A 25,268-nucleotide genomic window follows, 5' to 3' on the forward strand; every position below is an offset into this window, starting at 1 on the left:
ACTCATTGGAGTGTCTCGGATTTTCATTTACTACAGCATGTTACGTCTACCCCTGAGTCCAGGTTGAATGTCATCACAATATAATCTACAGACAGTTAAAAATATACAGTTGAAACAAACAAACAAACAAAGGCACTGAGCATCAGATGACAAAACAGACCGACAGAGGGACATGGCAAATATAATATCATTAGTGCTGTGTTTTTTTTGTTAGCAGCGTGAATTAACAAAGCTAGACCAAGCTAAGAGTTCAGGGAAAAAATGAATGCTATTTTTTAATTACTGTAAAGCATCTGGAAGAGAGCAGCAATAACCTCAATATCTGGAGTATTTTCCGTTAGTCATCGTATTGACTTGAATGCTTTCCTGGGGGACTGAACTAGGGATGGAATGCTGCTGGAAACCATGTCAGGCAAAACAAGTTAATCTGACTGGAGACAACAGCCAAGTGCCCAGAGAGTTGTGCAAGAAGGTCTGTAGTTTTATTTACCCATCTTTATATCCATATGTTTGTTGAAAAACATGTCAATGCATTTGACATTAGGTACAATTGTGATGAGTATCGCATTTTTTATGTTATAGTGACCAATCCTGTTGGAAACGTTCCTCTGACAAGTCATCCAGGAACCTTGAAGAATCGTTGGGGGTTTCTGTTTGTCAGCAATTTAACGGCCCAATCCCAATAACGCAACAGGGGGTATGGATGACTAGTCATAAAGACCATTTCTGTTGGAGACCTTATCATCCAATAGTGTAGGAGCCTAGCATGTAGGGGCCTCTTACAGTTGTAGCAATAGTTGTGATAACAGAGTGGTTAGTCTCCTCATTGGAAAAGTGTCTACGGAGAGCCAAGGAAAATCGTTACAGGAGGTACTTTCCAAAGACTTTGGAGCTGCTGCAAGTAAGAGACTGAGAGCATACTTCATCAAATCCATTCATTGATTGGACCAATCATAATGGCAATTTAACATGAGGACATTTTTTCACTAGCATCCCACACCAATGTGTCACTTGAGTGAATTATGGAGAACATGACACCTTGACAGCATTGAGTTAGGGCGTACATGATTAGCGTTGATGTACAATATCATTGCCTCCATTTTTGATGTCACTGATGATGTCCTTACATGAGGTTGGTATGGTTGCTATGATGCTTGGATAATGAGAACTACAGTTTAAGTTGGAAGTTTACATACACCTTATCCAAAAACATATATTTTTTTAAATCCTGACATTTAATCCGAGTAAAAATTATCTGTCATAGGTCAGTTAGGATCGCCACTATATTTTAAGAATGTGAAATGTCAGAATAAGAGGAGAGAGAATGATTTATTTCAGCTTTTATTTCTTTCATCACATTCCCAGTGGGTCAGAAGTTTACATACACTCAATTAGAATTTGGTAGCATTGCCTTTGAATTGTTTAACTTGGGTCAAATGTTTCAGGTAGCCTTTCACAAGCTTCCCACAATAAATTGGTTGATTCTTGGCCCATTCCTCCTGACAGAGATGGTGGAACTGAGTCAGGTTTGTAGGCCTCCTTGCTCACACATGCTTTTTCAGTTCTGCCCACAAATGTTCTATAGGCTTGAGGTCAGGGCTTTGTGAGAGGGCCACTCCAATACATTGACTTTGTTGTCTTTAAGCCATTTTGCCACAACTTTGGAAGTATGCTTGTGGTCATTGCTTGTGGTCATTGTCCATTTGGAAGACCCATTGTCCATTTGGAAGATGTCTTGAGATGTTGCTTCAATATATCCACATAATTTTCCTTCCTCATGACGCCATCTATTTTGTGAAGTGCCCCAGACCCTCCTGCAGCAAAGCACCCCCACAACATGATGCTGCCACCCTCGTGTTTCACGGTTGGGATGGTGTTTTTCTTCTTGCTAGCTTCCCCCTTTTTCCTCCAAACATAACAATGGTCATTATGGCCAAATAGTTATATTTTTCTTTCATCAGACCAGAGGACATTTCTCCAAAAAGTACAATCTTTGTCCCCATGTGCAGTTGCAAAAGATAGTCTGGCTTTTTTTATGGCAGTTTTGGAGCAGTGGCTTCTTCCTTTCTGAGCGGCCTTTCAGGTTATGTCGATATAGGACTCATTTTTACTGTGGATATAGATACTTTTGTACATGTTTCCTCCAGCATCTTCACGAGGTCCTTTGCTATTGTTTTGGGATTGATTTTCACTTTTCGCACCAAAGTACGTTCATCTCTAGGAGACAGAACGCGTCTCCTTCCGGAGCGGTATGACGGCTGCGTGGTCCCATGGTGTTCATACTTACTTAAAACACGTTTTTATACAGGGTCTCCTATTTTCAACCTGTGGGCTGCCCACTTCTACAGGCCGAAAATGGGAGACCCTGGATAAAAATGTGCATCTTTGATAGCGAAGGGTACATTCAACCCCACAGATCGTAAGTATTGTTCCTATAGATATGCATCTCTTGATGGGAAATAATATTTTGGTAATAGTTTAGGTTTAGTTGATCAAGGACGGCAGGCTACGGAAGTTTCCGCAACGAGCCATCTGTTAACAATGACTCGTAGTGGGACAAAACAAGCTGTCGGGTGAGACGCAGAAAGCTCCGAATATTTTAGTTTAAAAAGAAAAAGACAGCCTCCCGAGTGGCGCAGTGGTCTAAGACACTGCATCGCAGCGATAGCTGTGCCACTAGAGATTCTGGGTTTGAGTCCAGGTTATGTCGCAGCCGGCTGTGACCGGAAGACCCATGGGGCGGTGCACAATTGGCCCAGCGTTGTCCAGGTTAGGGGAAGGTTTGGCAGGCAGGGAAGTTCCTGTCGCACTAGCGACTGCATGTTAGTGATGATTATGTTTGCACCATTACTACAGAGAAACGGTATTGTTTCTAGCCCAAACAGTTTGAAAGATATGACCCATAATACTGGATTTTTTGCTTTCTATAGTGACACTGTTTTTTACAGTATTACACAATAAAACGAACAACAACGTACCGTATTTGTCACGCCCTGGTCAAAGTATTTTGTGTTTATCTTTATGTATTTTATTCATTGTGGTGTGTTTGTCAAAGATGTACAATGCACTCTGGGTGATTTTCATCACCACTAGAAAACCGTTACAGTATTAGTTATTCACAAAGATGTACAATGCACTCCGGGTGATTTTAGGCATAACTGTTAAAGTATAACGTAAATTCTAATGAAACGTTGGTTTAACAGTACATTACATGAAAGAGGTACAGTATTTGAAAATGTACTGTAATGACACCCCACAGAATACAGTACCCTGCCTTATTTTTGGTGTGCCAAAAACCCTTTTGACCACAATTGGGTGCATGGCACTATTGTTTCTGACTCATTAACACATTTTGAGGCTTGCCTTGTATGAGGATATATTTGTTGTATCCATATGTGAGAACACTGTACCAATTTAATAACTGATATATGGTAATGTAGTAGTGCCCCAACAATTTTAATGTATTTATTTTGATTTATTTCACCTTTCTTTAACTAGGTAGGCCAGTTGAGAACAAGTTCTCATTTACAACTGCGACCTGGCCAAGATAAAGCAAAACAGTGTGACAAAAACAACAACACAGAGTTACACATGGGATAAACAAATGTACAGACAAAAACACAAAGTAAAATATATGTACAGTGTATGCAAATGTAGTAAGATTAGGGAGGCAAGGCAATAAATAGGCCATAGTGGCGAAATAATTACAATTCAGCATTAACACTGGAGTGATAGATGTACAGACGATGATGTGCAATTAGAGATACTGGGGTGCAAAAGAGCAACAACAACAAAAAATAACAATATGGGGATGAGGTAGTTGGGCTATTTACAGATGGGCTGTGTACAGGTGCTCAGACAGCTGATGCTTAAAGTTAGTGAGGGAGATATAAGTCTCCAGCATCAGTGATTTTTGCAAAAATGACATCGCCAAAGTCAAGGATCGGTAGGATAGTCATTTTTATGAGGGTATGTTTGGCAGCATGAGTGAAGGAAACCTCAAACCTGTAATGGTTGAGTATTTGCCATGTCCTTGTTCAGTTTTGCTCTATATATAGTGCATTCGGAAAGTTTTCAGACATGTTGACTTTTTCCACATTTTGTTACATTACATCCTTATTATAAAATTGATTAAATAGATTTTTCATCATTTTTCACCCTCATCAATCTACATACAATACCCCATAATGACGAAGCAAAAACTGTTCAGCTTCACCTGAAATGACATTCCAACAGTCTTGAAGGAGTACCCACATATGCTGAGCACTTGTTGACTGCTTTTCCTTTACTCTGCAAAACCATCTCAATTGGGTTGAGGTCGGGTGATTGTGGAGGCCAGGTTATCTGATGCAGCACTCCATTCCTCTCTTTCTTGGTCAAATGGCCCTTACACAGCCTGGAGATGTGTTGGGTCATTGTCCTGTTGAAAAACAAATGATAGTCCCACTAAGCACAAACCAGATGGGATGGCGTATCGCTGCAAAACGCTCTGGTATCCATGCTGGTTAAGTATGCCTTGAATTCTAAATAAATCACTGACATTGTCACCAGCAAAGCACCCCCACACCGTCACACCTCCTCCTCCATGTGGAGATCCTCCGTTCACCTACTCTGCATCTCACAAAGACACAACAGTTGGAACCAAACATCTCAAATTTGGACTCCAATCTAATGTCCATTGCTCGTGTTTATTTGCCCAATCAAGTCTCTTCTTCTTACTGGTGTTCTTTAGTAGTGGTTTCTTTGCAGCAATACAACCATGAAAGCCTGATTCACACAGTCTCCTCTGAACAGCTGATGTTGAGATGTGTATGTTTCTTAAACTCTGTGAAGCATTTATTTGGGCTGCAATTTCTGAGGCTGGCAACTCTAATGAACTTATCCTCTGCAGCAGAGGTAACTCTGGTCTGAGAGACCTTTAGGTGCCTTTTGGCAAACTCCAAGCAGGCTGTCATGTGCCTTTTACTCAGGAGTTGCTTCCGTCTGGCCACTTTACAATAAAGGCCTGATCCCCCGAAAGCTCAGTTTGGCCGGGCGGCCAGCTCTAAGAAGAGTCTTTGTGGTTCCAAACTTCTTCCATTTTAGAATGATTAGAATGAGGCCATTGTGTTTTGGGGGACCTTTAATGCTGCAGAAATTTTTGGGAACCCTTCCCTATATCTGTGCCTCGACACAATCCTGTCTCGGAGCTCTATGGACAATTCCTTCAACCTCATGGCTTGGTTTTTGCTCTGACATGCACTGTCAACTGTGGGACCTTACGTAGACAGGTGTGTGCCTTTTCAAATCATATCCAGGACAATTCTGATGGCCAATCACGTGAAGCGGATGTATAAAGAAATCGTGCCGGCCTTTTCCGCCAAAGATATTAATAAAATCAAGAAGTTGTAGAAGTTCTATCAAGTTGTAGAAACATCTCAAGGATGATCAATGGAAACAGGATGCACCCGAGCTCAATTTCGAGTCTCATAGCAAAGGTTCTGAATACTTATGTAAATTATCTTAATTTTTACCATTTTTAATACATATGCAAAAAAATGTAGAACCTGTTTTCGCTTTGTCATTATGTGGTATTGTGTGTACATTGATGAGGAAAATATTAACTTAATCCATTTTAAAATAAGGCTGTAACATAACAAAATGTGGAAAAAGGAAAGGGGTCTAAATATTTTCTGATAACACTTTGATATGCTATAATATTAAAGCACATTACCTAGCAGTCAACCATGTAATTACAGTAAAATATTGTAAAATACAAACCCTGCCTCCTCTCAATGAATTAATGCATTCATCCATTAATTCATTCCAATTACAATAAAAAGATTACAGTAAGATTATTGGTACCATAAATCTGATTACAGTAACATGGTGTACTGTACATTTACAACATTATACTTGCAGCAGAGTTGCCAGCAATTAACTGTAATTATATAATACAGCTGTGATGCTGTAATGATTACAATAAGCTCATTTACAGTATACTTATGTATTGTACAATACACTACCCTTTTTCTTACTGTAAAACCTTTTACAGCTTCCCTGCTGTAAAGCAAAAAACTGTATTTAGCTGGCAACTCTGCTGCCAGTATAATGCTGTACATTTACTGGGAACAGTTTTACAGTTCAACTGTAAATAGATCCATGAATTGATCGATTTACACAATACATGTTATCGCTCTCTTTCTCTTACCTTCCTTCTTTATTTTTTATCGTTCCCTTTTTTTCTGTATCTCTTTCTCTCGAGGCCAACAACTTCAGAAAGAGTTGAAAGTGAATCCTGTCTTTTGAGACCTCTACACAAAGCCATTGTCCTCTATCATAAAGAATATGGCCATATTGAGATAGGCCTTTTGTGTTTCTGAAACTTGCTGCAGGAAACAGGTCTTTAAAAAAAAAATAATCCATTTAACACTTAACAGCAAGTATATTCTCACCAAACAAAGCCAGGAGGTTTAGTCTTTAAAATAGACATCAAATCAAATCAAACTTTATTTGACACGTGCGCCAAATACAACGGATGTTAGTTAGTTGAGGTCATTTGTACATGTAGGCAGGGGTAAGGTGACTATGTATGTATATAGCTTGTGACAGTACGTCGATACATGACATCTACATTTCACTGTAGTGTAGAGACGTGATATGATACTTGTAAAGCAATTGTTTTATTATTATTCCACTGTTAACAATTGTTTTATTATTATTCCACTGTTAACAATTGTTTTACAAGTATCATATCACGTCTCTACACTACAGTGAAATGTAGATGTCATGTAAATGGAGTAACGAAGACAACCAATTGGACATTTGTTGACATGGCCCAACCGACAAGATCCTGATGCAACAGGATTGGTGAGCCAGTAGTGTTTGCTCTCGACACAGAACTCTAAGCTGATAGACCTCCATGGGACACAGCATTTATGTTGGCTTCCAGCTCAAAGCAAACACTACACAGCCTCAGCCCACTTCAAAAACAACATGAGAATGTATTCAGAGATCCTACAAGTTTATAAGTAGTATAACTAGATGTACCGTATATAGTCATATGCCAGTATAGTGAGTGTTTAGACATAATTGTAACTCCAACTGCCTATTCTAAGGAAAGTTAACTGCTTATTTTATGGAAAGTTAACTTGTTTATTCTATGAAAGGACATTCAGAAAAAGCTATGCAGAAAAAGCATGTTGTAATGCTGATCTCATGTGAGGCTCAGAAGTAGATTAATAATGTTCTTTTCATACTCCTTCACCGATAACAAGACATGGTGTGAGATCAGCAATTAAACCCGAAGGGTTTGAAAAAGTACAGATACATAGTTAAAATGAAACACGAAGTGATCCAAAACTATTCTAATTTTATGTTTGCTTTATGTATGAGCTGATCACAGACATGGAGTTCAATATGCAAAATGCAAAACTCACCTAAGGCAGGTGCATTGCAGATGTCTGTCTGCAATACTGAGATACTCCCACAAAAACATTTATTGCAAAGTCTCGTCTGATATGCATTTTGGAATGTACGTACTTTGTCTATTTTACCAGCCATCATTGCCAATTGTACCTTGTCATTCACAATCAGTGACACACCTGTAGTAGGCCAGTGTAATTGTTAAACGCCATTGCATTGCACAGGCAAAGTACACAATGAGGTTACACAATTCACACTCAGCTCATAAGCGACACACATTAAGCTAATAATAACTTACCCATATGCTACAATAGTAGGTAACTCTACAAATATTATGTGATAAGCATAAAGAATATTGTAACTTATACATTTACTAATCAAAGAAATAGCTGCATTCTGTTCCTTATTTGTTACGTTGTTATTATTCACTTAAGGTAATAGGTGCTGAATAATTGTTAGAGAATAATCAGAAATGTTTGAAATGTAAGAACTGTTGGAGCGATCATATTGGAAATCTATAAGGCTATAAGGGTACTTACTGTATAGGCTACTATCACAAGGACGCATAGGCTAGAGTGACAGACAAGGGAATGCCTATACAGTAGCCTAGAGTGGGGAGTCCCCAGTCCTGGGGCCTCATTATCAAAGGTGCTACCTGATAAAAAATACTCTTGCGACACTTTTCCTGCAAAGGTTGGTAGGCTATTTATTGAACTAGTTTGACGCACAGGAATTATAACAATGGTAGGCTAATAACAATATTGAAACGCCATTGGTAAAGAGATTGCATAGCAGCATGTAGCCTAAAATGTTACTTTGAGTTTTATAATCATATGTTTTTTCGTTGTGTATTCCAGCAACACAACAAATACTATTTATCCATTGCTCATTCATTAGCTAAGTATGCTCAAATGTAAATAGACCGGTAGCCTAGACAGTTTGAGTAGGCTTGCAGTATTGCTGTGACTGAGATAGAGGCGTGTTGTTGTATGTGTCGAACCGCTTTGCTTTATCTTGGCCAGGTCGCAATTGTAAACGAGAACTTGTTCTCAACTTGCCTACCTGGTTAAATAAAGGTGAAATAAATAAAACATCATAGCCCATTTAATCTCAGAGCCTATACCAAGACAGGTGAAAGAAACACAATCATCTATTAAAAAATACAATATTGAACAAGAATTCGTATTTTGTATGTGGGCTGCAGCGTTTACTTTTAAATTGTTTGAAAATACAATCAATCGTGTAAAATGTGAAGTTAGTGTTCTGCAAAATATTAAAACATTCTGCCCACACCTCTACAGAAATGAGATCACATTTGCTATTGTGCTTTCTTTCAGAAATGGACATGGCCCAGTTCCAACATTTCCAAATTATACTGCAAATGAGGGTGTTTTTGTTACCATAAAAGGTGAATGGAGGGCGTTTTCCAGGCAGGATTGTATAATAGGCCTACAATATGTTTTTGATTTATCAATGAACATTTTTGGCACACGCAAAACCTAGAATCTCCAGGTATGCCAGAATTTAGTAAGACATTTATACTTGGTTGATAAATGAGGCCCCTTGAACACTTGTGTTTTCTATAGAGGAGCTACAATATCTCGTCAATTAGTGCAACTACAAGTCATTATTCCCATACTAGCCTACTGTGAAACCTATAGGCTATCCCTTAGAACTGAGTTGATCCGGTTCCCCCACATTAGCTCTGGATAAAAAGCTAACGGCTGTGTAAGGGCCTCCCTGTTGCCATCGCTCTGTTTGCATGGATATAAACAGGAGACAGCGCGGAGTTCGTTTTTTTCTGTCTTTTTCAGCCCTGCAAGCTTGTGCTGTCGTCATGAACTGCACCTTATTTTTTCTACCTAACCAGCGAGAAGTGTTGTTTCTGTCCTGCCTGTCTGTTGCTCAGCAACACGAAGGCGTGTCCACCGGCGATGATTTAAGAAGTAGGAAACCCTTCTCTCGCTGTCACTTTTTGTCGGTTCAGTCTGTACTCCGGTCCCTGCATGGCAGCGGGATTGCTAGGGAGACGAGGGAATCCCCGGGTGTCGCCTCACTCCTGATCAATTTGCATCAGCGGTTCCATGCCTGGTTGTCCGTCTCAGTCTGCCTGTTCCATTCGCTGCGCCCACAAGCATGGCTTGGAGTGAAGTGTAGCGCAACATCATCTCGGATTGTCAACCGGTGTAAAATAGGCTACGTAACCCATGCTGGAACAACCAGTGTATTTTACAGAATAAATTCATCAGAAGAACCACGTATATTTTCATTGATGAGGTGCGGGCTTTTTTAGTTTGACAAAGCAGCATTTTGGATGGCCAATGCCATTATAAAGTGCGCTTGGATCCTAATAGGCTGTTCCTTATTTTGGAAGAAAACGATAAGGATTTACATTTACATCTTTTTTTTGTTTATGCAGGCAACCACCAAGTGACTTCGATACTATGGCATTGAGCGGGACGCTTTTGCCATCCATATCCACATTTGCAAGCGGCCCGACTGTCAAGAATAAATCCACGGGACATGCGAATTTGGTGAGTATGGTCATAGCAATTTTTTTTTTTATCTCAACGGTCTGGGCTATAGGCATATTTAATGGTAGGTCAGGTCATAATCGGTTTTATTTGTGTATTTCTATGGACATTTGTTTAATTTCTTGACATTATGTCATTGCTCGTAGTTATTCGTGTTGCTACGTTGTATCATTGCCGCACTCTAGTAGGGGCGTGCACCAGCCGGGATAACAGTAGAATTTTCAGCGTGGTCACTGACTGAATGGATGGTAGTCTACTATAAGGATTTAGCTATAATTTACAGCATATACCCAGCAGTGGCATCCTGTATTGCTTTACTGTGCCCTGAACCTTAGTCACTATTCTAGCCGGCTATTACCTGGTACTATACCCTGCACCTTAGAGACTGCTGCCCTATGTCGGCTACATAGAGTCATTGAATACTGGTCACTTTAATTATGTTTACATAGTGTTTACTCACTTTATATGTATATACTGTATTCTAGTCAAGGCTCATCCTACATAAACTACAGCTGTACACACCTTTTCTATTCATATACTTTGCATACTGTCTTTACACACCATTATATAGTATGTAGGCTATATATAGTTACATACATTATATGTATATATCAGTGGCGGTTGGTGCAGTTTAAGATGAGGGAGGATTATCATTCATTTTTTATGAGCCTTATTTCTATTACAGCATATTGGATGACAGTCATTCATATTCCATTCGCCCAGCTCACCGTAACATCGATAGGTTTAGGCTACTACATAATACTCAAATTTTCCCTGTACCCATCATGAGGTTGCTACAACCTAGCCTATGAATGAAAGTTTACAACGTAGGGGCACACGTCAAGAGACAGACAGTGACACATTCAATACCGACATGCACACTCTTGCCTGCATCTAGCTGATCTAGGGTGTAATCATTAGCCCAAAAGTTGCAAATTAGAGTTTCTATTGGACAAATTCAGATATCTTTCTCCCCGTTTTGTACCATTTGCTTCTGTTTAAGAAAATGTTTTCAACAGAATCGTCGGAATGAATACATCCCTGATCACACACAAACACAGTTAACTTTCATAGCAGCCACATAAAAACAGCGTGATCACTTTGCTCGTTGTAGAGTATAATTCCTTCTCGCAACTATCTACACTCTCTCCTCCTCTCACCTTTTCCTTTCGCTTGTGGACTTCAGTGCACAACACATCAGCTGTCTGTGACCAGGCAAAAAAACTTTCCAAGAAAAACCTTCATATCATGACTGCTAACTGCTACACACAGCCTACATTGTTGTCATGTCATAGTCAACATAGCTACTAGGCCTAACGCGTTAGTAAACCCGCTACAGTCATGCAGTACTGTGTACAGCCAGAAAGCAGTTTAGCAGTTACACCGGCGGGCCCCAGTGGCAATACATGAATAAAACGAAAGCTAACCTTGACTTGGAAAAGTTCTAGTGCTGGATGGACAGAGCCAGCTAGCTAACATAGCATCCCTTTCTGTTTGAGCCGGGTGTTTGAGTAGACTAAACAAGCTAGCTGCATTTATTAGCTAAGTGAAAGTGAAAGTTTAAAAATCTCTCTCATGCTTCTCCTTAATTTTGTAAGATATTAATTTGTTCAAAACTGTTCAACTATTGTCTTTCTCTCTCTTTGAGTAAACTACTCACCATATTTTATGCACTTCAGTGCTAGCTAGCTGTAGTTTATGCTTAAGTAATTTCATGCTGCTAGAGCTTTGATAGGTTGGGGGAATTATGAATTTGTCATAATTACTGTGTAAATCTATGGAAGTGGGTGAGAACCATGAGCCTCCTAGGTTTTGCATTGAAATCAATGTACCCAGAGGAGGACAAAAGCTAGCTGTCCTCCGGCTACATCATGGTTCTGCTGAGGCTACTGTAGACCTTCATTGCAGAACAATGCGTTTTAATAAATTATTTGGTGACGTGAATATATTTAGTAAAGTTTTATCTAAAAATTATAACGTTTTTTAATGTTGCACTATAAAAAAATTTTTTTACTGTGGAGTATGGTCTTCCTCTTCCTCCTCTGAGGAGTCTCCATTGGATATATATATATTCCGGTCACTGACATTGCTTGTTCTGTAAATTCTTAATTTCTTTATTTCTTAATTATTATTTTTGTGGGATTATGTGTGGATTGTGTTTTTTTACGTTTTATTTACTGCTAGGTATTACTGCGCTGTTGGAGCTAGAAACACAAGCATTTTTCTGCACCTGCGATAACATCTGCGAATCTGTGTACACGACCAATGAACTATGATTTGATTTGAATTGATTTACGCTGTTGGTTTATCTATTGCCAATAATGTGAATAGAATAGCCTACAAAATGTGAGTTGTTCTCAGGAAAAGCTTATCCAGATCTCTTGTGTTATAGCATCCTAATAAACTGGAACTAATCCATACATGTCTGGGATTATCGTACATGTCTGGGATTATCGTACATGTCTGGGATTATTGTACATGCCTGGGATTACACAAGCGTATTTGAGACACAACGATAGATATGACCAAGAATCACTTTCCCATTTCAGTTAGACAGAACAAGACATTTACAGGTACTTACATTTGGCAATGAAATGTTTTGACCAAGGACACACAGTCTGGGTGAGCAGATTCACCTCAGCCAGTCTCTCAATGGTTTAGCACCAGAATATCAGGCAGTCTTCAGCATTATGTTGATGGATTACCTATTATCTCGGCTCTCTTTCTGTACTCATACTGATTTGAATGTGTGTTTCTCGTCTTCCCTAGAGATGGAAGGAGGAGCTGTCCCACCTGAAGAGGAGCAGCTGTTCTGACCAGGACATCTCCACTGGAATGGCCAAGAAAGAACCTGAAGATCTGGACCTACTGGACTATGACTTTATCCTGTCCAACACTATGCTACAACAGCAACAGCAGGAACAACAACAGCAGCAGGCTGAGGCTATGGCAACGGGCGGGTCCCAGCACCTGTCCCCTTCCCCGGGCTCCTACTCCTCCTACCAGCTCCCATCTCCCCAGGACTCTGCTCACAGTGACATGCTGTACACTATCCCTGACATCAGCGACGTGTCCCCCTCTGGGGGGTTCGTGGCGGAGCTGATGAGGCCTGAACTGGACACGGCGTACCTCCATCCCACCAGCCTGCATGGCAAGTTTGTGGTGAAGTCCACCATGGATATGGCAGAGGTTAGCCACAGCATTAATGTGAGTAGTAAAGCTGGTGTTGGTGTTGGTGCTGCCACGGACCCCTCCTCCTCTTCGTTGCCCTTTATTTGCCATAGGATAAAGCAGGAGAACCCCAGCACGTGCACCATCACCCGGCCCGTGGACCTCCAACTAGGGGTGGTGAACTCACACTCCCAGCCCAGGGCTGGTCAGAGGCCCCACCTCGACCCCCACGGCTTCCCCCCAGGGGGTCGCCCTATGACTGCCAGCCGATCAGCCTCATCTCTGTCTCCGGACCACACACTGGCCAGGGACCACCACCCCTCCAGCCAGGTGTTAACCCACCCCCAAATCCCGCTGCCCGGTCCGGGCTACCACCACACCTCTCCGACAGGCTACTCTCTACTCCCACAGCATCGTGGGTCTCTACAGTACCAAGGTAAATTCAACTTCAATCTAAGTGTTTTTGACCAAGAGCCTTTTTTTTACACAACATTAACATTTTCTGGTGCCTGACTCTGAGGAAAACATTGAGGTGATGAGCTCATCACTTCACCCTCTTCTCTCCTCCTAGAGCTTTTGTCCCCCGGTGGCGATAGTCTACCAGAGGAGCCCAAACCCAAACGCGGCCGGCGCTCATGGCCTAGGAAGAGAATTGCCACACACACGTGTGACTATGCCGGCTGTGGAAAAACCTATACCAAGAGCTCTCACCTCAAGGCACATCACCGAACGCACACAGGTTGGTACACATGTTGGATTTCTCATTGGAAAAAAATTCAAAAGGTTTTTTGATGTCAGGAGGATTTTTAGAAGGCACTTTTTAATTCTTATTGCATCGCTTGGTTATGAGTTTCATTACTGTAGTTTATGGTTTATGAAATGGTCGGCCTTTAATGATTCACAGCAGGAAGCTTTAACATTAAGTTTAAAACCGGATTAATATTAACTTTACTTTACATTTTTTATTAATTTGGTAATGATTTGGTATAGAGACAGTCTGTAGAATGGAGACACATTTAATGGCTGGAATAATCCATTTAATTTGTTGAAATGGAACAATTTGTTAGAGGCAGCAATGTGACCCTTGTGTGTTAACTGCACTATAGAGCTACTATATGACAGGATGATTTTACTTATTCATGCGTTCATGAATTTTTTATTCAGTAATGCCAGTTAATGTCCCTCAGCAGTACACTATATGTTCACCTATAACTGTTACCTCCCTGCTACCTACCCCATGCTGCTTGGCCCTGGCATAACGGCTGTTGTAATGCTAGCAGTAAATGACTCTACTGCGTCATCATGGTAAAATAGCTAAAAAGAGAGAACAGCAGCCCAGTTGGCAGGTGTCATGAACGGGCATTTAAACAGCAACAGCAGGTTTATACTGATCACTTTTCAAATACAACTGTAGGCTGATTTGTTTAACCTTCATGCACTGCAGGACAGGAACAACCTCTGTGTTGAGGAGAGGAGAGTTTGGTCTGTTTTAACTCCAGGGTCAACAAACAAAATTCTAACGGCCTTGTTTGTGTTTGTGTCTCTCTCGCTCTCTCTCTGTGTGTGTGTGTGCGTGTGCCTTTGTGCACGCGTGTATGTGTGTGTTGTGTCATTACTAGGAGAGAAGCCTTATCACTGTGACTGGGTGGGCTGCGGCTGGAAGTTTGCCCGTTCGGATGAGCTCACACGGCACTACAGGAAACACACCGGGCATCGCCCGTTCCAGTGTGCCAAGTGTGACAGGGCCTTCTCAAGGTCTGACCACCTGGCACTACACATGAAGAGACACCTATGAGACAGGGCCTTCTCAAGGTCTGACCACCTGGCACTACACATGAAGAGACACCTATGAGACAGGGCCTTCTCAAGGTCTGACCACTTGGCACTACACATGAAGAGACACCTATGGACTCACTGGACGCCATAGACCAAGACTTAAAGACTAAAGATATTATTGCAAAGACCGATCTGAACTTGTAGCTTTAAAAACCAAACATTGCCTTCTAGCCATTGTCAAAGCATCAAGACAAGTTGTGTGATTGACGACAAAGAGTGTTACACTCCCTAGGTTCAAACCCTATGACTAAAGACTGTTCTTTGTCCATGTATTAGTGATAAGCGAATAACCGAAATGGTGGTTATTTTTCGTTTTTTAAATAACTAATTGCTCAATGCACACATTGCACAGTATCAAGCCCAAACTATGTGATGTAGTAGGGAGTTGTAGTTTCCGACAGGACAATATTCTGCATAGTTTAGCGCAGTAAACGTGGTCATTAACTATAATGATACTAATCTATTGCACGCCTACTTTGGTGTGGGGGGCAGACACGGAAAGAGAAAGAAGAGAGAAGAAAATGCGATCGAGAGGGATAGAGAGCAATTGCTTCGCAATGTATCTCTACCTGAAAATACATAATCTAAGTCAGGGGTATCAAACTCATTCCATGGAGGGTAGTGTCTGCTGATTTTTGGTTTTGCCTTTCACTTAAGACCTAAACAACTAGGTGAGGGGTTCCTTACTAATTAGTGGCCTTAATTCATCAATCACATACAAGGGAGGAGCGAAAACTCGCAGACACTCTGCCCTCAGGAGAATGAGTTTGACACGTGATCTATGTAACTGATAGTTGGTATTCAGCAGTCATAAAACAATGCCTTATTTAGTTTAAATAACTATAACAATAGTGATTTTGACAGACAGAATAGGCAGCAGCTCTATAGAGATGAGATCATCACTTGGAATGAAATAATAAAGTCATCAAATAAAAAAATTGAATATCCACAGCAACTAAAAGATTTTATTAAAGTGAAGTGAACAAATTATGGTTAATAAGTGATAAGAAGTAATGGACAATCACTGCTATCATGAGACTTTTTTAATAGTTTTATTCTGTGTTGTTACAGCATTCAACCCACATAATTCATAACATCAAAAATAAATAATCAAAACCAAAATCGAAAACCCTAATTATATATTTTTTTAAATGATTGAACCGAAACCGAACTGACCTCAAAAAGCACTAATTGCTCAGCACTACCATAAATGGGATCGTGATATGACGTTTGACAAGAGCCCTCGGAACAACCTCCTTTGTGGGACAAAACTGGAATTTACCATCTAGGCTATTTATCGACAAAACTTGGAGGACCAGGTGCCAACGTATGACTGGAAATGTATTAGTTATCAGGGAAACAAGACTCAGACAGACAGAACACAGAAACAACATAACACATCCTAAGAGGCCTTATATCCATTCTATCAGAAACATTGTTTGTCAAATTCATACTGTGTTAGACATTTATATTACTCTTCCAAGCCATTGATTACAGGTACAAATTAATTGATATGTTACAGAAAACTGCTCAAAGATAATGAAGTGTATTAAAAGGTACCAAAGATTTTTTTTTAAAGAAAACAGATAAAAAAAAGAGTATCAAGTATCACATGGTTGTCCGTGAGTTTCTTGTCCGTGAGTTTCTTGTCTGTGAGTTTCTTGTCTGTGAGTTTTTCTTCTTCCGCAATTTAACTTTAATCAGGTGAAAACTTTGCTCCTCAATGGCGATGGCAATCTTTCAATGCACTGTGGTTGCAAAATGCAATAATGTTACATGAGACATTCATATCATCTTTAAAAACTCTGAACAATGTTTTTTTTTTTGTTCAGAGTCAAAGCATGTAATATAATCTGAAGTTTTGTACATTTGTAAAGAAAATGCTTTTTAAAAACTGCTTAAAATGTTTTGTACAACATAAAGAATAAAATGTATTTAAAATTCACTTTGTATGTACTGATCACTGCTGTTTTGATAGCACTGTTATGTAAATTCTCCCATACTCGTATTAACCTGTAACATGTTTTGATGAATGTATTTGGTAAATGTACCTCAACCATGTAAATCAAAATGAAGCAACATCCGTATCTAGTTTTATTAAACTATAAGGTTTGACTATCTATTTACGTAAGTCATAGCACATTTAAAATAATATGAATGCTTAAAATCTTACTTAAGATGCTTAATAATGCTCATCTCCTTTTCTAAAGCTATATAATACAAGGAAAGTGTACACACTTCATAATCATTGCAAACGTCCAAGTTGTGGAGTTTCTGTTCACTAGCAATTTCAACAAACTCTTTGAAGTAGCGTAGTGTAGCATAAATATCTTACATAAAATAGTTATTAAACTAGTTATACATAAATAGTTATCAAAGGTAGGTGTCCCCATTTACCTAGTCAAATGAATTTTAAATGAATTCATACAATCCCTTTAACATTGTTATTGTCTGTGGTTTCCAAACTCCTACCTGTCACTAGGGGACCTGATCCTAGATCAGCACTCCTACTCTGAGACGCTTTATGAATACGGGCCCAGGAGGAGATATGTTCGACAACAAGTTTGTATTTATAAGTCATGTGTAGGCCGGCTAACATGAATTCATTATGGATCATAATCGTATCATTTCCACTACATCTTTCATTTTCCAATTACATGGTTTTATTTTTATATTTTTTAAATGGATCTGAACTTATACATGACATGTTCTATCGGTTATATTGCTGTTAGGCTGTTCTTTAGGTTATTATCACTCAACATTTTAGCTCCCAGTTTGTTTTACTGGTACTTTTACTCAAACAGTCATTACTGACCTAAGTGGGGAACCCCCTACACACAAGGTGGTACCTACAACCTAAAAGGGTTCTTCAGCTGTCCCCATAGGATAACCCTTTGAAGAACCCTTTGTTGGTTCCAGGTTGAACCCTTTTGGTTCCATGTAGAACTGTTTTGGGTTCCATGTAGAACCCTTTCCACAGAGGGTTCTACATGAAACCCAAAATGGTTCTACCAGGAACCAAAAAGATTTTACCAGGAACCAAAAAGGGTTCTCCTATGGGGACAGCTGAAGAACCTTTTTGGAACCCTTTTTTATATAAGAGTGTAGGCAAAACCCAAGATAACCTATTTCATAGATTTAAGAGTGTAGGCAAAACCCAAGATAACCTATTTTATAGATTTAAGAGTGTAGGCAAAACCCAAGATAACCTATTTCATAGATTTGTTTATACTCAGTATAAAAAATGTAAATTAAGTGAAAAAAGTTGTATTTATTTATTTAACTTTTATTTATACAGGCTTTTCTCATTGAGATTAAAAGAGAGACCTGGTGCAATAGCAGCAGGGGGAACAAAGTTTCAGACAAAAAAACTTGCATACACTAAAACAACATTAAACAAAACAATAGACACACATACAGTACAACAATTACATATTACGTTAAAAAACAAACATGAATGTCTTAACTAAAAAACAGCTGTCCTAAAGACAATTATACCTTTCTCTGATATTTACATTGATCAAGTGTTTAAACTCCACCAATGAGACTAGATTTTAAATGTTCAGGAGAGAATTCCAGGACCACGGAGCTGAGTAACTAAAACTATTTCTACCGTGACCTGTTCTAATTCATTGGTACTGTTAAAAGCAAATGAGAATGGGACTGTAATTGATATTACGAGTCTGCAAAGCTGTCATCAAGGCAAAGGGTGGCTACTTTGAAGAATCTCAAATCAAAAATATATTTAGATTTGTTTAACACTTTTTTGGTTACTACATAATTCCATATGTGTTATTTCATAGTGTTGATGTCTTCACTATTATTCTACAATGTAGAAAACAGTACAAATAAAGAAAAAACCTTGAATTGAGTTGGTGTGTCCAAAATTTTGAGTGGTACTGTATTATAGATCCTACCTATCTTATAAATCAGTTATGAGTGAAGGTACCTGTGTTTTAAAGATACAGTACATACTGTACGTTACTATATAGGAGTGGTTGGTGACTCATCCGTGTCTCCCTCCTCTGATAATTATGTTTCTGTACCTCCACACCCCTCTTTGTTATTGTCAGTTAGTTAGTCAATGCTTGACCTACATACCAGGGAGGTTAATTAAATTCTTTACTAACCTATACTATACACTCCAACCTGGTCAGCAGTACTATGAGACACTGATTTCAGACCCATTTTATGAAGACCCAGGCCCTGATTTCACACTCAGGGAACGTCCCCATAATAAACACCTGCTGACCAGACCAGACAGGGGGGCCCAAACCCACCCCACCCTTCCCTCACCCCACCCCACCCATCCCCTTCCTCAAACCCTCCCTGCCCCTTCCCCAAATCCTCCCTACCCCTTCCTCAAATCCACCCCACCCCTCCACCCCCTCACCCCACGGCCTCATCCGTTGTCACGTGTGCGCATAGACCACTGCAGCTGTAGGATATGACTCAGCACGAGGTATGTAGACACAGTGTTTTACAGGTATTGCCGTGGCACATAATCCAACATACCTAGACAGGTGTAGACCTAATCTCTAGTGTTTCAGATTTTTTTCATTAATCAAATGAATTCCTGTAAATCAAGCCCACTTTCTGTCCCAGAATATACTTGATTTTGAGCTGTGAACTGGACACTTTGTGGTGTGGTTCATGTTGTGATGTAGTAAAATCCCAATACCTGAAACCGTATCCCAACTATTCATGTACAGCACAGCACTAATGATTTTTATAACTAAACCAAGATAGACAACAGCCCATAGTTTCCAATGGGAACAGATACGTCATAGTGGGCAAAACAAGCAAAAAGGTGGGCAGTGCCAAGCACCAGCTAGCACGTATCCTATTAGCCCGTTCATCACTCTGTGAAGTGCGCTTGTGCAATAACTCAATTCGCCTTTGCACTCCTTCTAACAGAGCGATTTTTTAGGTTAAAGTCTAGGCCACTCTGTTCATAACAGATTCTAGTTTTGGGAACAGAAAACTGTAATAAGATCAAATGTTTCATCAATGAGAAAATGTGCAGAATGTCGGCCAACATCCATCTCCTTCCATCTTCTCCCACTGCCGGCCCCTGGACTTCCTCTCACTACCATATTTGATTGGGAGTGGAAACGCCAAGCAGATGCTTCACATTTATACATCCCGGTGAAATACCTGTCTCATAGTTCGGGTTGAAACAGGCTGGGGATTTTAGGGTCTTTGGCTGCCCTCTAGTGGAAAACAGTACAATCTCGCCTGGCCATCTTTACACCTACTCAGGTATACAGTCAGCTTGATTACATTAGTGTGTACCCTAGCTTGTCAGTTAAACTGTAGGGTATGTATGGACTAGATAGTGATAACGGACTGTAATGTCTTGATTTACTTGAACTGTTCTCATCTATTAATGTACCGTATTATGTAATATTTTATGTTTTGTGTGGAACCCAGTAACAGTAGCTGTTGCTTTTGCAACAGCTAATAAAATAACAAATAATTAACCACATTACTTATGGCTCCTAGTGGAGCAAAGGGCCTCAACAATTAACCCTTTTCGGGGCAGCTTTCTTAACACAATTCCAGATGTATCCTGCCTTCCCACTGGGCACAAACTGGATGAACTAATGTTGTTTCGATGTAATTTGTCAACGTATTGTGACGTGAGATCTACGTGGAAAATGCATTGGATTTGCAAAAAAATAATCAACTGTTGTCTTGAGGGTGAAATGAGAGTTGAGAGTTGTCATTATGGTAACCAATTTTCAACATAAACCTTGTATAAAACATTTTGAATTTGTACCTTTGAAACAACGTCATTTCTTCAATGCTATATCAACTGGAGAGTTGATCTATCTACATTTATCCACGTGGTCTCCCATCCAGGGTTTTAACCAAGCCCTGCATAGCAATGTGTTAACTTGAGAATGATTATTGAGAGATCTCTTAATAACTGACTAAATTGATTCACTGTTGCTATTGAAGTCATTCCAAAGGGAAGTTTTAACAAAGCTAATTCAATTTGACCACAGTCAATCAATTACACTATTTAGGCCTATAAAGCACTATGAATAAAGTCTTATTCTTTCATTTAGATTTTTGGTTGAAATTGAGACATGAATCCAACATATTTATTATCAAATCAAATTCAACTTTAATTCAAGTATATTTAATTATTTATTTGATTTAGTCCTATTCTTTAACGTGAATCCAACATGATTAATTTGTAGACAATCTGGAATTAACGTCAGACTAAGTCAGTGGCACAAAATATACATTCACGCCTTCCACTCCTTTGTGTGGTTGCGTTGTCGACCTGACACAATTCTACATGACTTTTGTGATACAGTAAATAGCCTAAAGTTAAGGCTATCTTACAAACCAACATAGCAATTTTTATTCAACGTTAAAATTAGCAACTCGTCCATGGCCACATTTTGAGGTTACTGTAACTATAAAACTCTTATTATGTAATCATAGAAAGTTAGCATGTTCACAATATATTTTCACAATATAAATATCAGAATCTTGAACAGCGGATTTCCGGGGGCATGAATGATGTAACACACATTTCACGGAGCTCCGCCAAGTTGTGACAAAGTTTTGTTAATTTAGAGCACAGTTTTATTTATTGTTTTATTAATTTCGGTTTACTAAGTATTGTTGATATAGTTCCACGTCTCAGAGCTCTTCCGAACGGCAATAATGTCAGTGAATTGCTGAATGGAGGATCTCTGAAGTAGGCCGCAGCAGAGGAGGGCTATTTGTCTGCTCCTGACACAGTTTATTTTCTCTTCATAACAGTTATGTCAGTCACGATGTAAACGTGACTGACATAAGAAGCCCGCATTCAGTTACCGAACTTGTCAGCAAGCTAGCACATCCACAAATTGAGCAAACGGTCATATTTCTGTTATTTAAAACAGTCTAGTCTAGAACTTGACTTCTATTGCTGAGGTTCATTTCCAAAACATAATCTTACTCTCCGCTGTTCCACAAATCCCAAAAATGGCCGATAAAAGAGACACTCAGTCTAAAAGAGACCCTCCCAAAGGAAGTCCCATTAAAGCCCCAGGCTTGCCTAGGCGAGCATCCCCACCAAGCAACTCGCCAGGGTGGGAGGAGGACAGCGATGGACGTGCCCTTAGTTTTAGGAAGTTCACAGAAGCTGTGGATCGGATCAAAAGAGACATACAGTACCAGTCAAAAGTTTGGACACACCTACACCTTCAAGGGTTTTTCTTTATTTTAAACAATTTTCCACATTGTAGAATAATAGTGAAGACATCAAAGACATATTTATATATTTATATTTTAAATTCTTCAAAGTAGCCACCCTTTGCCTTGTTTACAGTTTTGCACACTCCTGGCATTCTCTCAGCCAGCTTCACATGGAATGCTTTTCCAACAATCTTGAAGAAGTTCCCACATATGCTGAGCACTTGTTGGCTGCTTTTCCTTCACTCTGCGGTCCAATTAATCCCAAACCATCTCAATTGGGTTGAGGTCAGGTGATTGTGGAGGCCAGGTCATCTGATGCAGCACTCCATCACTCTCCTTTTTGGTCAAATAGCCTGGAGGTGTGTTGAGTCATAGGCCTGTTGAAAAACAAATGATAGTCCCACTAAGCGCAAACCAGATGGGATGGCGTATCGCTGCATAATGTTTTGGTAGCCATGCTGGTTAAGTATGCCTTGAATTCTAAATAAATCACTGACAGTGTCACCAGCAAAGCACCCACACACCATCACACCTCCTCCTCCATGCTTCACGGTGGGAACCACACATCCATTCCCCTACTCTGCATCTCACAAAGACACAGCGGTTAGAACCAGAAAGCTCAAATTTGGACTTGTCAGTCCAAAGGACAGATTTCCACCAGTCTAATATCCATTGCTCGTGTTTCCTGGCCCAAGCAAGTGTCTTCTTATTGGTGTCCTTTAGTAGTGGTTTCTTTGCAGAAATTCGACCATGAAGGCCTGATTCACACAGTCTCCTCTGAACAGTGGATGTTGAATTGTGTCTGTGAAGCATTTTTTTGGTTGCAATTTCTGAGTCTGGTAACACTATGTCACAGACATAACTCTGGGTCTTCCTTTCCTGTGGTGGTCCTCATGAGAGCCAGTTTCATTGTAGTGCTTGATGGTTTTTGTGATTGCACTAGAATAAAAATTAAAAGTTCTTGAAATTTTCCGGATTGACTGGCCTTCATGCCATAAAGTAATGATGGACTGATATTTCTCTGTGCTTATTTGAGCTGTTCTTGACATAATATGGACTTGGTATTTTATCAAATAGGGCTATCATCTGTATACCATCCCTACCTTGTCACAACACAACTGATTAGCTCAAACACATTAAGAAGGAAAGAAATTCCACAAATGAACTTTTAACAAGGCACACCTGTTAATTGAAATGCATTCCAGGTGACTACCTCATGAATCCAGTTGAGAGAATGCCAAGAGTGTGCAAAGCTGTCAAGATAAAGGATGGCTAATTTGAATAATTTAAAATATATTTTGATTTGTTTAACACTTTTTTGATTACTACATGATTCCATGTGTTATTTTATAGTTTGGATGTCTTCACTATTATTCTACAATGTAGAAAATAGTGAACATAAAAGAAAAACCCTTGAATGAGTAGTTGTCTGAACTTTTGACTGGCACTGTATATTACATGTATATTACATCGACATCCCCTCCACAACTCTCCCTCGTCCTTAATTAATGAACTGAAATCATTTGTAGCTGCTCTACAGGTAACAGTGACTACCATACGTTAACTAAAGCGCTCTGCTGTGTCTTACAGGGATGACCTAACCACCCTCCAGGCCACAGTGAATTCGCTCTTAGTAAAAATGCGAGGACCTAGAAGGACGTCAATGCCACCACAACATACGCCTAGCGGGCATCGCTGAAGGTCTGGCCCAACAGACTTTGTTTCCCAACTATTGCAGGACATGCTTAACCTTGAAGAAAAACCACTCAGACCGTGCCTATAGGTCACTGCGAGATAGACCCAGAGAGCGTGACCCCCCATGGCCCTTCATCATTAGAGTGCCTTACTACCACGTCCAGTGCAGTGTTTGATAGGTAAGGCCTGACACATGTAGCCTATCTGCAGTGCAGTGTTTGATAGGTAAGGCCCGACACATGTAGCCTATCTGCAGTGCCTCCTGTTTTTTTATTTTATCATTATATGTACATTTTCCTCATTGTTGGTTGAAATAGTAAGCGTTTATTCTTATAATATACAGTGGGGCAAAAAAGTATTTAGTCAGCCACCAATTGTGCAAGTTCTCCCACTTAAAAAGATGAGAGAGGCCTGTAATTTTCATCATAGGTACACTATGACAGACAAAATGAAAAAAAAATCCAGAAAATCACATTGTAGGTTTTTTAATGAATTTATTTGCAAATTATGGTGGAAAATAAATATTTGGTCACCTACAAACAAGCAAGATTTCTGGCTCTCACAGACCTGTAATATCTTCTTTAAGAGGCTTCTCTGTCCTCCACTCGTTACCTGTATTAATGGCACATGTTTGAACTTGTTATCAGTATAAAAGACACCTGTCCTCAACCTCAAACAGTCACACTCCAAACTCCACTATGGCCAAGACCAAAGAGCTGTCAAAGGACACCAGAAACAAAATTGTAGACCTACACCAGCCTGGGAAGACTGAATCTGCTATAGGTAAGCAGCTTGGAGACATACAAGACCACTGATAATCTCCCTCGATCTGGGGCTCCACGCAAGATCTCACCCCGTGGGGTCAAAATGATCACAAGAACGGTGAGCAAAAATCCCAGAACCACACGGGGGAGACCTAGTGAATGACCTGCAGAGATCTGGGACCAAAGTAACAAAGCCTACCATCAGTAACACACTACGCCGCCAGGGACTCAAATCCTGCAGTGCCAGACGTGTCCCCCTGCTTAAGCCAGTACATGTCCAGGCCCATCTGAAGTTTGCTAGAGAGCATTTGGATGATCCAGAAGAAGATTGGGAGAATGTCATATGGTCAGATGACACCAAAATATAACTTTTTGGTAAAAACTCAACTCGTCGTGTTTGGAGTACAAAGAATGCTGAGTTGCATCCAAAGAACACCATACCTACTGTGAAGCATGGGGGTGGAAACATCATGCTTTGGGGCTGTTTTTCTGCAAAGGGACCAGGACGACAGATGTGTGTAAAGGAAAGAATGAATGGGGCCATGTATCGTGAGATTTTGTGTGAAAACCTCCTTCCATCAGCAATGGCATTGAAGCTGAAACGTGGCTGGGTCTTTCAGCATGACAATGATCCCAAACACACCGCCCGGGCAACGAAGGAGTG

At 40.0% G+C, this 25,268-nt stretch overlaps 1 protein-coding gene across 5 annotated transcripts; it reads left to right on the forward strand.

Annotated features, from left to right (window-relative positions):
* Positions 1–256: 256 nt before the first annotated feature.
* klf4 (Kruppel-like factor 4) lies at positions 257–16,890 on the forward strand. Of its 5 annotated transcripts, none has more exons than XM_024380985.2 (6): positions 9,255–9,681; positions 9,824–9,938; positions 12,708–13,545; positions 13,681–13,848; positions 14,729–14,864; positions 14,922–16,890. In XM_024380985.2, exons 1-6 carry the CDS (start codon positions 9,677–9,679, stop codon positions 14,959–14,961), a joined length of 1,302 nt encoding a protein of 433 aa, XP_024236753.2. In that variant the 5' UTR covers positions 9,255–9,676; the 3' UTR covers positions 14,962–16,890. The 5 variants fall into 5 exon arrangements, with proteins under 5 accessions (XP_042158035.1, XP_024236753.2, XP_024236751.1 ...); XM_024380983.2 differs by having other exon boundaries at positions 9,256–9,681; positions 14,729–14,852; positions 14,910–16,890; XM_024380984.2 differs by having other exon boundaries at positions 9,262–9,681; positions 14,729–14,921; positions 14,979–16,890.
* The last annotated feature ends 8,378 nt before the right edge of the window (positions 16,891–25,268 follow it).

This window comes from Oncorhynchus tshawytscha, linkage group LG20 (assembly GCF_018296145.1).
Source record: "Oncorhynchus tshawytscha isolate Ot180627B linkage group LG20, Otsh_v2.0, whole genome shotgun sequence".
In the NCBI taxonomy this organism is placed as follows: domain Eukaryota; kingdom Metazoa; phylum Chordata; class Actinopteri; order Salmoniformes; family Salmonidae; genus Oncorhynchus; species Oncorhynchus tshawytscha.